Source organism: Diaphorina citri, unplaced genomic scaffold (genome assembly GCF_000475195.1).
Source record: "Diaphorina citri unplaced genomic scaffold, Diaci psyllid genome assembly version 1.1 scaffold1735, whole genome shotgun sequence".
In the NCBI taxonomy this organism is placed as follows: Eukaryota; Metazoa; Arthropoda; class Insecta; order Hemiptera; family Psyllidae; genus Diaphorina; species Diaphorina citri.
The window spans coordinates 33,869-50,004 of record NW_007379161.1 but is presented as its reverse complement, the minus strand read 5'-3'; the positions used below and the strand labels follow the sequence as shown (position 1 = coordinate 50,004).

Genomic DNA, 16,136 nt, shown 5'->3' with positions numbered 1-16,136 from the left:
CGCATAGTTACTGAAAAGTCCTGTCTACTCCAGCATCGGGCTATATATTGTGTCAAATTCTCAGGAATTATATGAGGGATAAGATTTTCAGTACCTGTCGGCGGTGGGATTGAAACTCCACGCCCTCCTGTTTGCCGAGGCGAGATCTGACCACTACACCAGCGAGGCAGGTGTGTTATTCAAACTAGTACGGTAGGTAGGTATGACTTACAATCAAATTCAAGGTTTTACACCACATTAGTCTCAGGATACCACTTGTATTACTCATTTCTTGTCAAAAACGGAAGTCTCCAGGGGACAAGACTTGCTCGTGCCAAGATTTGGAGACTTCGTAAAGTGCAATTACACCTGCTTGTGTGTAGTCTGGTACTAAAGTTCTCACAGTGACTTCATAGTCCCTCGTAATAGGTCCACCCTCCACCATACCTCCCCGTACACAAGTCCCTATATGTTGGTTGGGCATTCATTGCAACGCACTGTGGCCGTTCGGGTTCCTTGGGCTTACCACAAGCCAGTGTCCATCGGCAATCATACAGGATTACTCGATGGCTTCTTGGTATGGCCCAAGACGTTTGGACACTACGGGGTATATTGGGATAAAGTACATTGGGCAAATTTGTATCTCTTGTGTATGTGTATATTATATCCAGACACCCTTGTGTATATGTGTCTTTTGATTTCGCCCGATGTGTGTGGAGTGTTTCCGTCCTTGAAATATATAATATATAATATCGTTAATTATTTGATCTATAATGTTCTATAAATGTGTGTTTAGTATCTGTGTGTTATAGTCTACACTGTATTGTCATTGATTACATACATTACGCTTATTGCATAACAGGAGGTCTGATGTATTTGGAACCTCCTGGCTATCACGCGCTTTAACATTCGGAAGGTCCCGGGTTTCTGATTCCGGCGGGGTGTCGAAGTCTTGTTTCGGCCTGTGGTGTTTTGGAGTAGGGTAGCAAGGTGCCTCTCAGCCCTGTCGAGCGGCAACTGGGAGTAAGGTACTTTAATCTGAGTATGGCGACCGAGTGGCGGGGATTACAGGGAGTATAAACAAAAAACTTTATAGGTTGAGCATACATTAATTAAAGGAACGGTCTATAATGTGTTATCTACAACGGTTCTTGTAGTGCCATTACAAGCTGCATGTGGCCACATGGACTGTGTACCTTTTTTTCGTTTTTCTTTTTTGTTTTTGAAGAGGTTTGATATAAGGAACTGTAACTGCCAAGGTCTTATCGTCCCGGAATTGAATAGGTAGAGAAAGAAGACAGGATAGGAGAAATCCAGTCATTCCAAGAACGAACCTTATCCGTTCAGGATAAATCCGTCCGGGCGGAATCGAACCCGCGACCTAGCGCTTACAAGGCAGCTACCTTCCGAGCTAGAGTCAACTCACCTCATTCAACACAAAGATTGTGGACAGGAATATCGCACCAAGCCAATGGACTTGCATGATGCCTTGATTTGTTCTTGGAACGCCAGTAAGAGTTAGATATCGACAGTTTGCATTGATATGTTCTCGGAACAACAGGAACGGTCATATATCTACAGTTTTCTGATCATTCGTTATTTAATTGTGGAAGGGTTGAGGTGACAGTAAAAACATTTCTGAGTTAATGCCGAAAGGGATAAAGGTGGAAACACACTGCCCTCACGTCACATGCTCTCATGTCTCACACCAACTTCTGTAGTGGTTAGCACGGTGGAATCTAAATCTGAGGGTTGGTGGTTCGAGTATAAGTCAAGTAACAAAATAGTGTAGTGCTGTAGTGTATTAATATTAAGTGGGGAACGACATTTGTGACAAGCATGTGTGCTTAACACAATTAAAATTCCTTTGTTTTTATTTACATTTTGTATGAAACAATCAGTTCTAAGTACCTGATGGTTAGTCAAAAATCACCCAGAAAGAGAGAGAAAAGGAGAGAAAAACGGGGGAGAGGGAAAGAGCAGAAGAAAAAGCAGAGAGAGAAGAGAGGGAAAGAGGGAGAGACAGAGAAGAGAGGGGGGAAAGAGAAAAGGAGAGAGGAAAGAGAGAGAGAGAAGAAGAGAGAGAGAAAGAGAGAGAGAGAAGAGAGAGAGAAAAAAAGAGGAAAAAATATATCATATTACCCATCTGCTCTCTTGCTCTCTCCCTTCTTCCATCTCTCATATTTCACTCTTTTTGCAAGGTTATAGGTAATTATAATTACCTACTTACATAACATAATAATTGGACTCAATATTCTTCTCACAAATTGTTCAATGCAATTAGAGACCTACTATGGGATGTACGAGTACATGCTACTATAACATGACCAGCCTAAAAACTAATCATCAATTTTCCTTGTACCCATTTGTGTGTAGTTTAGTACCTAGTTTCATGTCTGGATTTATGAACTTAAAAACTCATCAGACATTTTCCCTAGAGCTATAAGTACAAAAGTACGTATATTGATGGGCCTGCACTTCTATTTCAAATTGCTTTTCCTTCTAAATTGTATTGTACATATCTGTGACAGGGCAGTGGTAACACAATCCACTACTAATTTAAGCAAGGAGATTTGTTCTCATTCACTTTTTCAAGAGGTTTTGAAGGTCTTATCATCTCGAAATCTAAGAGAAAAGGAGGACAGGTTAGGAGAAAGCCAGCTGGTCCGAAAACGAACATTATACGTTCAGCATAAAATCCGCCCCGGGTGGGAATCGAACCCGCGGCCTAGTGCTTACAAGGCAGACGCGCTTCCAACCTGTATTAGTAAACCTGTACCTACTCACGGAATTTGGCACCTCGTCATATTAATTAAAGCTTGTGAAAAGTTAAAAAGAAAGTAATCTTGACCAGTGTTAATCGTCTAGATATGTGTAGCTTTTCCATCCGTATGATGTATTTCGTTTATTCTTGACGTTCACAACACTTCCGTTCTATGTTCCCAGGTACGATGCACATTGGTTACAACCGGTTCCGATTTCTACTAGAATGTTTGGCGGATTTAGACCGTCAGCTGAAGAGTCATGGTGGTCAACTATTCATAGTACAAGGGTCTCCAATATCCATCTTTCAAAAACTCAAGCGAGAGCTCAACTTTACCAAACTCTGCTTCGAGCAGGACTGTGAGGTGTGTTTATTTTTTCTTCTTTTTTCCATTTAACCTTCAAAGGGGGGTAAAGCCATACCAAAGTTTTCCTACGTAAGGGTAGAAATGAGCTTAATCCGGCCCTAGTACCTACCTACCTACACTGCTATGAAAAACAGGCTAATTTTTTTTTCTATTACTATTAAAAGGCATACTAAAGTTTTCCTACGTAGGTAATGAATTTATGACTCTTAAAAGGAGCTGCAAGTAGGTATCCCATTTTTTTAGTTTGTATTTACAGATTAAGTACCTATTATAATCATTTTTATCAGGAACCTCAATCCAAATGGCCAGTACACAAATACCTATTTTTCTCCTATCAAAAAAGTAAATGTAAGCTGACTTCTAAATAAATTCAGTCAACAACATTACAAATTAAATTCACGAAAAAAAAATTGAAGTTAAAAAGGACACTCACTCACACAAAATCTGCAAAATACCAACACATTTCGGATATGACAATTCCGCGACACATAAAGTACGACCCAAAATTCTACAAGAAACCCTCATTCTCCAAAATTCTACGAAAAATGCAAGTTCAAGAAAACCTCTAAATTCAATCAAGTCTAAATTTCGAAAATTCTACTAGAACTCCAAATTCCAGGAAGTAAGAATTTCCAACATTCTACAAGAACTCCAAATTTCAAGGAAAAAAAAAAAAAAAACAGGACAGTAGAGATTTATTATATTATAGCAACAGAACCTAAAAAAAAAAATCATATAAATGGTATACTCATCCGTAAAAGCAATGCCACGGATGGGGATTATTCATGGCAAGCAAGCACGGTGATGTGTCTCTGTGCCCGTTTTGATGGCATGCATCAGTGGATTCAGTGGCATTGACATCTGGTTTCAAATATTTTTTCAACTTGGTTCGCTTGACCAATGAGCATTCAGGCGTTGGGCTACTTTATGAATTAGATCATTATGATTGGCAAACAGGGTTGTGTTCTTATCTACTGGAGTCCATTTTACATTTACAGCATCATCACCAGCATGTAGGTTTAGTTTATTCGTGAGGTAACCTGGAAATATAAAACAATTCAATTCTTAAAAGGCTGCCAATTTCTAATGAACCAATCCCAAGATGAGTATTCTACAATAATGATTTAAAAAAGGTTTGATAAAAGGAACTGTCACTTCTAAGGTTTTATCATCCCGGAAGCGAAGAGAGAAGGAAGACAGAGTAGGAGAAAGCCAGCCGTTCCGAGAACGAACCTTATCTACTGAGGATAAAATCCGCTCCGGGCAGATGCGCTACCAACCAAGCTAACTAGGCTGGCATGCTCCTTTATTAATGGCATTTAGTTTTTTGATATCTCAACGCGGATCGCTCGACCAATGAGCGTTCATGTATTGGGCTACTTTATGAATTAGATCATTATGATTGGCAAACAGGGTTGTGTTCTTATCTACTGGAGTCCATTTTACATTTACAGCATCATCACCAGCATGTAGGTTTAGTTTATTCGTGAGGTAACCTGGAAATATAAAACAATTCAATTCTTTAAAGGCTGCCAATTTCTAATGAACCAATCCCGAGATGAGTATTCTACAATAATGATTTAAAAAAGGTTTGATAAAAGGAACTGTCACTTCTAAGGTTTTATCATCCCGGAAGCGAAGAGAGAAGGAAGACAGAGTAGGAGAAAGCCAGCCGTTCCGAGAACGAACCTTATCTACTGAGGATAAAATCCGCTCCGGGCAGATGCGCTACCAACCAAGCTAACTAGGCTGGCATGCTCCTTTATTAATGGCATTTAGTTTTTTGATATCTCAACGCGGATCGCTTGACCAATGAGCGTTCATGTATTGGGCTACTTTATGAATTAGACCATTATGACTGATGTCTAGAGTTGAGTTCTTTTCTATTGGAGTCCATTTTACATCTACAGCATCATCACCAGCATTTAAGTCTAGTTTATCTGTGAGGGAACCTGGAAATAAACAGAATATATGACCAATTTTCTTGCATTCATAAACAACAACATTCTTACAAGCCAGTCTAGAGGACCATGGGTTCGATTCTAGCCCGGGGCGAACTTTTTCCTATTGGAGTCCATTTTACATCTACAGCATCATCACCAGCATTTAAGTCTAGTTTATCTGTGAGGGAACCTGGAAATAAACAGAATATAATATATGACCAATTTTCTTGCATTCATAAACAACAACATTCTTACAAGCCAGTCTAGAGGACCATGGGTTCAATTCTAGCCCGGGGCGTCTACAGCATCATCACCAGCATTTAAGTCTAGTTTATCTGTGAGGGAACCTGGAAATAAACAGAATATATGACCAATTTTCTTGCATTAATAAACAACAACATTCTTACAAGCCAGTCTAGAGGACCATGGGTTCGATTCTAGCCCGGAGCAAACTTTTTCTTAAACGGATAAGCTTCGTTCTCGGAACGACTGGCTTTCTCCTATCCTGTTGTTCTTTTCTTTTGGATTTCGGGAGGATAACACCTGTGTTATTACAGTTCCCTCTATCAAACCTCTTGAGAAAATCGAGTCAAAACGGTTACCAACAGTGTTAAAATGTTACATTGAATCTCACAGTGTACCTGCCGATCACTTAAGGTCTTCAAAATAATAAAAATGGCGGGTTGCTGGTACTTATTTACTGCAGTAAAGCAACTTTGCCCGTGGTTGGTATCAGGCTTAAACGGATAAGCTTCGTTCTCGGAACGACTGGCTTTCTCCTATCCTGTTGTTCTTTTCTTTTGGATTTCGGGAGGATAACACCTGCGTTATTACAGTTCCCTCTATCAAACCTCTTGAGAAAATCGAGTCAAAACGGTTACCAACAGTGTTAAAATGTTAGATTGAATCTCACAGTGTACCTGCCGATCACTTAAGGTCTTAAAAATAATAAAAATGGCGGGTTGCTGGTACTTATTTACTGCAGTAAAGCAACTTTGCCCGTGGTTGGTATCCGTATGGATGAGAACTAACCACTAGGGTCGTGCACATGAAACGCCACGGTTTCCATCCACGCATTATCTGTATTCCTTGCATCATCTATGTAGCCATGATACACAGGTTGTGACCAGGCAAACAATTGCGACACGATATGTTTTTGTTGGGATTGTGCTGCGGACTTCCAGGACTTGGAGTTTAATGTTTCCTCACAAAACTCTCGCTGTGCCGCGTCCAATGCTTGCTCTCCTTTATCCACCATACCTGAAACGTAAACAGAAAAGCGAAAAGATTTTAAATTTTCTATTGAAATATGTATAGTTGTATAGGGAACATACTACGTATACATACAAAAAATAATATGTACTAAGGATAAATTGCGATGTATTGAAAAAATCGAGTTTGGAAATAGCGGTACCTTCCAAGCTAACTAGGCTCATGTTGGATTTCACCAATATTTATTCACTACTAAGGATAAATTGCGATGTATTGAAAAAATCGAGTTTGGAAATAGCGGTACCTTCCAAGCTAACTAGGCTTATGTTGGATTTCACCAATATTTATTCACTCATTAGAACTCCTGTTAAGCTAACAGCCAGTTAAGTTCCATTTAATTCGTATTGGCTTAACAGGGCTGCTAAGCTAACGGGCTGTTTGAGGCTGGAAAGAAGGTTGGTGAAATCCACCATTAGTATCTTACCTCTTGGTAAAGCCTATGCTTTCCCCACACGTCTCTGTATAGCCAGGAACTCCAGTTTGGGTTTAGCCGATATATACCTCCTGGTAACTAGGCTTAGTATCTTACCTCCTGGTAACTAGGCTTAGTATCTTACCTCCTGGTAACTAGGCTTAGTATCATACCTCCTGGTAACTAGGCTTAGTATCTTACCTCCTGGTAACTAGGCTTAGTATCTTACCTCCTGGTAACTAGGCTTAGTATCTTAGCTCCTGGTGTCCATTTAATTTGTATTGGCTTAACAGGGCTGTTAAGCTAACGGGCTGTTTGAGGCTGGAAAGAAGGTTGGTGAAATCCACCATTAGTATCTTACCTCCTGGTAACTAGGCTTAGTACCTATCTTACCTCCTGGTAAAGCCCATGCTTTTCCCTCTCGCCTCTGAATAGCCAGGAACTCCAGTCTGTATTTAGATGATACAGGGTGTAACATAACTTCTGACCCATTCCTCATCCAACGAGTGACTATAGGATCAGCAGCATGGTTGGGGCCCCATCTACCCAGCGTACCTCTACCTGTGAATCAATAGAGGATATGTGCGTTTGGGGGTAAAAAATTACAATGAACGGTCGATTCTTTCCCCAGGAATAGGACTCAAATTGTTAACTTCCCCTTTAAATAAAACACATTTAAAAAAAAAAAATCGAATAATCCTCTTTTTTTTTACTTTATGTATCTTTAGAAAGAAAAAAAGCATCGCCAGAAACATTAGGGAACTCCTGCCCCATCGAATATTGCTTTGTTTACCTACAAATGTCTGGAATATTGACCACGAGGCCCTTTTCCAAAAAATTCTTATTCTCAAGTAAAAAGTTGTGAAAAATCCAAGTCTGAAGTCAAAACAGCAAGAAAATGTTTCTAAAAGGTTGAAAATTTAATTTTTCTTTGCCATTCTAAAGCATTCTGTTGCCAGCCTAGTTAGCTTAGTTGGTAGTGCGTCTGCCTTGTAAGCGCTAGGCCGCGGGTTCGATTCCCGCCCGGGGCGGATTTTGAAAATAATAAACCCCACCCGTGCCTAGCCACATTGGATTTATCATACTTATAATGTACAAAAATGAATTGATAAGGAAAAAGTTTATTTATTGTAAATTTATATTTGTTATTGATAATTTGCTTTTTCAATTGTTATTTACCTATGTTGATATATTTTTGTTCAATAAAAGTACTTATATTGCCATTACCCTAGAAGTCAAGCTTATCATAACCCAGTACATAACCACTACAAATGCAAAGGATCACCAAAGTTAAGTTGGTTCAGACCTACCATTGTTCCTGGACGGGTGATTATCCAGATGTGCCCTCAGTGTTGTAAGTATTTGCCTGGTTGTAATTGATGAGCTGGTTGAAATCTCAGAGACAAAGGCAAGACAAATAAGCCTGATATATATGACCATAGCAGATAAAGGCGTTCACCTCATAAAAAAAAAAACCCTAATCAGTGTAGGTACCTACTTACTTGTCAAAAAACATCTGATTCTGATACGATACCTACCTATTCTTTTTCATCTCAAACAACGGTCATGCTCAAATAGATGTAGGTTTTAAATCATGCTAAACCACATACGACCATCCGCCATAAGTTCATACCAACAAACGGGCAAACGAAGAAAATCCAGAAATCCACGGAAAATTTACTTGAAACTCCTGAAAAATCCAAAAACTACCGGAAAATTATTTTTCAATTTTTAAAACTTCGCGGTCTTCGCGCTCCAAAGTTTGTTTACATTCAAAAAGGTCCGTTTACAAATGAGCGTATTTTGCCCTACGCAATGAGCGTATTTTGGTTTCCCGCCAAATCGCCTTCTTTTTTTCATTCTATGTTGAAATCTTGGAGACAAAGGCAAGACAAATAAGCCTGATATATATGACCATAGCAGATAAAGGCGTTCACCTCATAAAAAAAACCCTAATCAGTGTAGGTACCTATTTACTTGTCAAAAAAACATCTGATTCTGATACCTACCTATTCTTTTTCATCTCAAACAACGGTCATGCTCAAATAGATGTAGGTTTTAAATCATGCTAAACCACATACGACCATCCGCCATAGGTTCATACCAACAAACGGGCAAACGAAGAAAATCCACGGAAAATTTACCGGAAACTCCTGAAAAATCCAAAAACCAAAAACTACCGGAAAATTATTTTTCAATTTTTGAAACTTCGCGCTCCAAAGTTTGTTTACATTCAGAAAGGTCCGTTTACAAATGAGCGTATTTTGCCCTACCCAATGAGCGTATTTTGGTTTCCCGCCAAATCGCCTTCTTTTTTTCATTCATTTAAATTTCAAGGTCAAAAATACTACGGATTTACTACAAGATAGATCTGCGATCTTCTACTGAAGATTGAAGGCCGTTCATTGAATTTAATCAGGGCCGGCTCTGGATATTTACTCCGGGCGAATTTTTGCTGTCGCCCTTTTGATAGTAGGTATTTTATTTTGCATGACTTTTTTATTTTTTAGATAATTACGGGTTTCCGACTAACGATCTTTGGACCTTTGCTTTCTTGAACATTATATTGGGAATAAAGGGAGAACGGGCTCTAGTCTTGATTTTAAATCATTACATGAAAGTAAAATCCAAAAATCAAATCTAGAATAATAATAAACTGAATATTAAACAAATTAGGTAGGTACATACTTTAATAGGTACTGATTTTCTCTAATTACGATCGAATAAACTACGGGCTAAAAAATTCCCGGAGGGACGGGCCCAGCTTGTTCGATGAAGCAACTACCCGGAAATTGAACCAAGGATACCAATTTGGCTACAGATGCTACTCTTGCCAACATGATAAGGGAGAGAAAGAAAGAGAGAGTCCTCTTCTTTGACTTTTCAGACGGGATCGTCGTGTTTCGTCAGCCTCTCAATCAGCCCTGGCTAGGGTGATTGCCTTGGGCTGACATTTTGGTTTTGGGTACAACAATTTTACAAGTGGATGCCCTTCGCATTCAACCTTTGCTATTTCTAGCAAGGCAAATTTTAGGCTAGTATCCTCCCTGTTGAAAGTCCCTCAGCCAGACGAGAGAAAGAGGAGAGAAGGAAAAATTAAAACGCCATATTTTTTACAACATAAGGGGTAGGTATATAAAATATTTTATATAGATAATATAATATATTTTTCTTATAGAGATATATAGGTTAATAATAGTGTAATAATATTGTTCAAAGCATTATTTCTTATAATAGGTATAATTTTGATAGTAAAGTATATTGTTTGGATATGTGTTATGGTTAACAACTTTCATGATGTTCCCTGAGAATTGTAATGATCATCTCTGTGCCAACCTCTTCTAGGTGCACCAGGTCCCAACCGATCACTTAAGTTAAGCAACGTTGTGTGTGCTTGGTATGTGGATGAGTGACCATGACCATCCACAACCATTATTCCAGCAGCCCGAGTTCGTTGTGTGTGCTTGGTATGTGGATGAGTGACCATGACCATCCACAACCATTATTCCAGCAGCCCGAGTTCGGAAAATGATCTTTCCACAATTGAAGGTCAGTTGAACCTTCTAAAAGATGTATTCCAGCCTAGTTAGCTGTCTTGTAAGCGCTAGGTCGCGGGTTTGATTCCCGCCTGGAGCGGATTTTATTCTAAACAAATGAGGTTCGTTCTTGGAACGCCTGGTTTTCTCCTATCCTGTCTTCCTTATCTCTTCATTTTCGGGACAATAAGACCTTAGCGGTTACAGTTCCCTCTATTAAACCTCTTGAAATTGGGACCATTTTAAGGGTCAGTGTACTCATAAAGGCAAAGCTTGTGCCGAAGCCATGTGTTATGGGTGGGATTTCCTAAATGATTTTTCCCCTAAATAACGAAAAAAGAACAAATTGTCTTGTGTGTTGATCACAAATCACTCAGTCTTTCTTTATTGTTAACCATTAAGTGATAGATTTATCTAAGCTAGTATAGGTATTATTTAAGTAGATGATTTATCTATGCTAGAATAGGTACAGTCGAACCTGTCTAATTGGGAATCCAAGGGACCGTCAATTTCCCTCCCTCTTTTTCCCCATTTAGACGGGTCTCAATTAGACAAGTTCGACTGTATTAACTACATATTAATTTTAATTCTAAAGCTAAAGTACCTATAAGTATGAAATAAGAGTTCATTAAACTTTTGTATTACATAATATTACATAAGTAGAATTATTTTTCGTGATTTTATCACCTTACTTGACGTTCTAATATACCTACATAATTACCTACCAATTACACATAATATGTGAAAATAATATAAAATATAGAGTAAGTGAGTTAAAAACTACTCTCTCCAGTGAACTACTCAGTGAATGAGTCAGATCCTAAACCATGTAACTCACTCTTCAAGTCCCTCCCTATAGGTATAGGTAGTTAGGATCTGACTCATTGACTGAGTAGTTCACTGAAAAGAGTTGTTCTTTTTTGTAACTCACTCACTCCATACACATGATACCTACGTATATTATTGAAGATGTTCTGTTCTGATGGAACTTCTTACCTCTGGTCTATTTTCAGGAGTAATCTCATGGTCAGCCCATACTTGACCTGAAGAGAAATTAAAATAAATAAATCACATACATCTAGTGAGAAAGGTACTTATTCCCATAAAGATCACAAGATCACTAATAGTGGTTGGGTGGAAGAGCTCCTCATGAACTCTGCATTAGGGATATAAAACCTTGAAAAAAAAATAAATAAATAAAAGAAAGACTAGTTGTTGTTTCAGTGACCTGAGAATTAGCTTTAATTAGCAATTAAGGCCAATTCTTAGGCCAACTCATCTATCTACTTATCTACCTACTTCAGAATTTTCCTTACCTTGAATACCAGGATTAGTATATTCAACCGGTTTATACTCCGGATGATCTACTGTCCAGCTGACTTTGTGGTCGGGAATTTGAAATCTAAACACATTCTCCGTCTTGGGATATGGAACAGGTTTCCGACACACGGAATGTATTTTGTTGAATGTGTATGCCATGGCTGTGGAGCTCAGGGTATGTTGAGAAGATAACAATACAATGCTGAACAAGAAATAGGACATCTGAAAACAGGTAGGTGTTTTTTTTGTTGAATGTGTATGCCATGGCTGTGGAGCTCAGGGTATGTTGAGAAGATAACAATACAATGCTGAACAAGAGATAGGACATCTGGAAACAGGTACCTAGGTGTTTCATTTGAAGAACTAATCATGAGGCATTGTTACTTGGTTGGTCCAGTGGTAAAAGAGTTTCCATGCCTGACGTACTCTGTCTCTACTAGTCTGGTCAGAGACAAGAGGACATTGAGGTAGTGGTTATGTAGGTACTTACAGTGGTAAAAGAGTTTCCATGCCTGACGTACTCTGTCTCTACTAGTCTGGTCAGAGACAAGAGGACATTGAGGTAGTGGTTATGTAGATGTACTGGGATATGATAGGCTAGGCTTCTAGGGCTAGTTTATTGTTCAAACAGTCTGGCATTGAAGTGGTAGGTAACCTACCCTACATGCTTGAGTATGTTAACCCTTGAGAGAAAAAATAAGTTAACCCTAAAAATCTTTGCTCGGAGAAATTTACTTTGCCATGGTGCAATCTTTAGTGCAATATTGCATAGTAACATGGGGAGGAGCTTACTCAAACTTAATGACACCACTAAACAGGACTCTGAACATACTACTACGTATAACACTTGACAAAGACAGATACTTCCATTCAGACAAACTCTACAGGATATTTGACGTACCTACTATACAAGACATTTACATATTCAAAACTTGTATTTTTAGTATCAAGAAACAAGACATGTGGACACCTGGACAGACTTACTACAATACCCAACAAAGAGGACAAATGACAACAAAGACTACACACAGGTCACTAACTCAAAGACACTTTTCTTACGTAGGCAGTAAAGTGTTCAACTTTATACCCAAAGGATTATGGCAACCACTTGAAACAACCAGTTTAACATGCATAAGAAATAGAATGAGGGAATGGCTAAAAACACCAATTGAAAAAAAAAAAAAAAAAAAAAAAAAAAGATGTTCTGTTCTGATTGAACTTCTTACCTCTGGTCTATTTTCAGGAGTAATATCATGGTCAGCCCATACTTGACCTGAAGAGAAATTAAAATAAATAAATCACATACATCTAGTGAGAAAGGTATTTATTCCCATAAAGATCACTAATAGTGGTTGGGTGGAAGATCTCCTCCTGAACTCTACATTAGGGATATAAAACCTTGAAAAAAATAAATAAATAAAAGAAAGACTAGTTGTTGTTTCAGTGACCTGAGAATAAGCTTTAATTAGCAATTAAGGTCAATTCTTAGGCCAACTCATCCATCTACTTATCTACCTACTTCAGAATTTTCCTTACCTTGAATACCAGGATTAGTATATTCAACCGGTTTATACTCGGGATGATCTACTGTCCAGCTGACTTTGTGGTCGGGAATTTGAAATCTAAACACATTCTCTGTCTTGGGATATGGAACAGGTTTCCGACACACGGAATGTATTTTGTTGAATGTGTATGCCATGGCTGTGGAGCTCAGGGTATGTTGAGAAGATAACAATACAATGCTGAACAAGAGATAGGACATCTGTAACAGGTGGGTGTTTTATTTGAAGAACTAATCATGAGGCATTGTTACTTGGTTGGTCCAGTGGTAAAAGAGTTTCCATGCCTGACATACTCTGTCTCTACTAGTCTGGTCAGAGACAAGAGGACATTGAGGTAGCGGTTATGTACTGGGATATGATAGGCTAGGCTTTTAGGGCTAGTTTATTGTTCAAACAGTCTGGCATTGAAGTGGTAGGTAACCTACCCTACATGTATGTTACAGGTATGTTAACCCTTGAGTGAAAAAATATATAAATAATAAGTTAACCCTAAAAATCTTTGCTCGGAGAAATTTATTTTGCCATGGTGCAATCTTTAGTGCAATATTGCATAGTAACATGGGGTGGAGCTTACTCAAACTTAATGACACCACTAAACAGGACTCTGAACATACTACTACGTATAATACTTGACAAAGACAGATACTTCCATTCAGACAAACTCTACAGGATATTTGACGTACCTACTATACAAGACATTTACATATTCAAAACTTGTATTTTTACTATCAAGAAACAAGACATGTGGACACCTGGACAGACTTACTACAATACCCGACAAAGAGGACAAATGACTACAAGGACTACACACAGATCACTAACTCAAAGACACTTTTCTTACGTAAGCAGTAAAGTGTTCAACAGTATACCCAAAGGATTATGGCAACCACTTGAAACATCCAGTTTAACATGCATAAGAAATAGAATGAGGGAATGGCTAAATATGTCAATCAATAAAGAAAAAAATTGTAGAAAGCACTGACCATTAAGTATTCACATATTATATGATTTTTTTCATTTTATTTTTTAATATCTCATCTAAAATACCATCTAAAAAATAGTAAAAAAGCAAGTACCTAATGGAAAGAGTTTTCAAAAAATAATAATTGGAAAAAAATACGAAAGGAAAAATAATAAACCCCACCCGTGCCTAGCCACATTGGATTTATCATACTTATAATGTACAAAAATGAACAATTGATAAGGAAAAAGTTTATTTATTGTAAATTTATATTAATTTGTTATTGATATTTTGCTTTTTCAATTATTTATGTTGATATAGTTTTTCAATAAAAGTACTTACTTATATTACCATTACCCTAGAAGCCAAGCTTATCATAACCCAGTACATAACCACTACAAATGCAAAGGATCACCAAAGTTAAGTTGGTTCAGACCTACCATTGTTCCTGGATGGGTGATTATCTAGATGTGCCCTCAGTGTTGTGAGTATTTGCCTGGTTGTAATTGATGAGCTGGTTGAAATCTTGGAGACAAAGGCAAGACAAATAAGCCTGATATATATGACCATAGCAGATAAAGGCGTTCACCTCATAAAAAAAACCCTAATCAGTGTAGGTACCTATTTACTTGTCAAAAAAACATCTGATTCTGATACCTACCTATTCTTTTTCATCTCAAACAACGGTCATGCTCAAATAGATGTAGGTTTTAAATCATGCTAAACCACAAACGACCATCCGCCAAAGGTTCATACCAACAAACGGGCAAACGAAGAAAATCCACGGAAAATTTACCTGAAACTTCTGAAAAATCCAAAAACTACCGGAAAATTATTTTTCAATTTTTGAAACTTCGCGCTCCAAAGTTTGTTTACATTCAATGTACTGGGATATGATAGGCTAGGCTTTTAGGGCTAGTTTATTGTTCAAACAGTCTGGCATTGAAGTGGTAGGTAACCTACCCTACATCCTTGAGTATGTTAACCCTTGAGTGAAAAAATATATAAATAATAAGTTAACCCTAAAAATCTTTGCTTGGAGAAATTTATTTTGCCATGGTGCAATCTTTAGTGCAATATTGCATAGTAGCATGGGGCAAGCCCTTTTTCATCCAAGCCCTCCTCGACCCCATGACATAATAGCAGTAGATTTACAAACACTCCAAAGCGACCGAAAATTGAAAAGATTACCGAATGGAAACTAATCACCGAATTGAAATTTACACCAAAAAGATGGGCGTCCACCGGACGAAATTTTGATACCAAATATTTTGCCCTCATCCGTAGCACATTTCAGATGTTTCAACTACTCATCATCCTGTCACAAGATAGGGAGGGGGAGAGGAGGAACAATAAATATATTTAAATATGTACCTACATATTCCTAAAATTAAATTAACTTTAAATTTGAGTAGACAAACTCTACAGGATATTTGACGTACCTACTATACAAGACATTTACATATTCAAAACTTGTATTTTTACTATCAAAAAACAAGACATGTGGACACCTGGACAGACTTACTACAATACCCGACAAAGAGGACAAATGACTACAAGGACTATACACAGATCACTAACTCAAAGACACTTTTCTTACATAGGCAGTAAAGTGTTCAACTGTATACCCGAAGGATTACGGCAACCACTTGAAACAACCAGTTTAACATGCATAAGAAATAGAATGAGGGAATGGCTAAATACGCCAATCAATAAAGAAAAAAATTGTAGAAAGCACTGACCATTAAGTATTCACATATTCAACCTTAAAATGGTAGGTACACTTCTAAACATTACCTACCTAATCAACCTTAAAATGGTAGGTACACTTCTAAACATTACCTACCTAATCAACCTTAAAATGGTAGGTACACTTCTAAACATTACCTACCTAATCAACCTTAAAATGGTAGGTACACTTCTAAACATTACCTACCTAATCAACCTTAAAATGGTAGGTACACTTCTAAACATTACCTACCTAATCAACCTTAAAATGGTAGGTACACTTCTAAACATT

At 37.9% G+C, this 16,136-nt stretch overlaps 2 protein-coding genes across 2 annotated transcripts in view; both read right to left on the bottom strand.

Moving 5' to 3' along the window:
* LOC103517056 (putative GPI-anchor transamidase) overlaps nt 1-1,842 on the bottom strand; it is a 13,756-nt gene extending 11,914 nt beyond the window's left edge. Inside the window, exon 1 of the mRNA XM_017447307.2 lies at nt 1,406-1,842. Within this exon, the coding sequence (XP_017302796.2) occupies nt 1,406-1,462 (57 nt within the window). The 5' untranslated portion in view covers nt 1,463-1,842. The remainder of the gene's footprint in view (nt 1-1,405) is intronic.
* A 2,101-nt stretch (nt 1,843-3,943) lies between these two features.
* On the bottom strand, nt 3,944-14,729 carry LOC103517055 (ADP-ribose pyrophosphatase, mitochondrial-like). The gene is made up of 10 exons (XM_017447306.2): nt 14,557-14,729; nt 13,130-13,355; nt 12,820-12,866; nt 12,115-12,129; nt 11,590-11,815; nt 11,270-11,316; nt 7,131-7,305; nt 6,086-6,313; nt 4,451-4,606; nt 3,944-4,150 (listed from the first exon to the last, which is right to left on the bottom strand). The coding sequence occupies exons 1-10, from the start codon at nt 14,557-14,559 to the stop codon at nt 3,990-3,992; spliced, it is 1,284 nt and encodes a 427-aa protein (XP_017302795.1). The 5' UTR covers nt 14,560-14,729; the 3' UTR covers nt 3,944-3,989.
* Between the last annotated feature and the right edge of the window lie 1,407 nt (nt 14,730-16,136).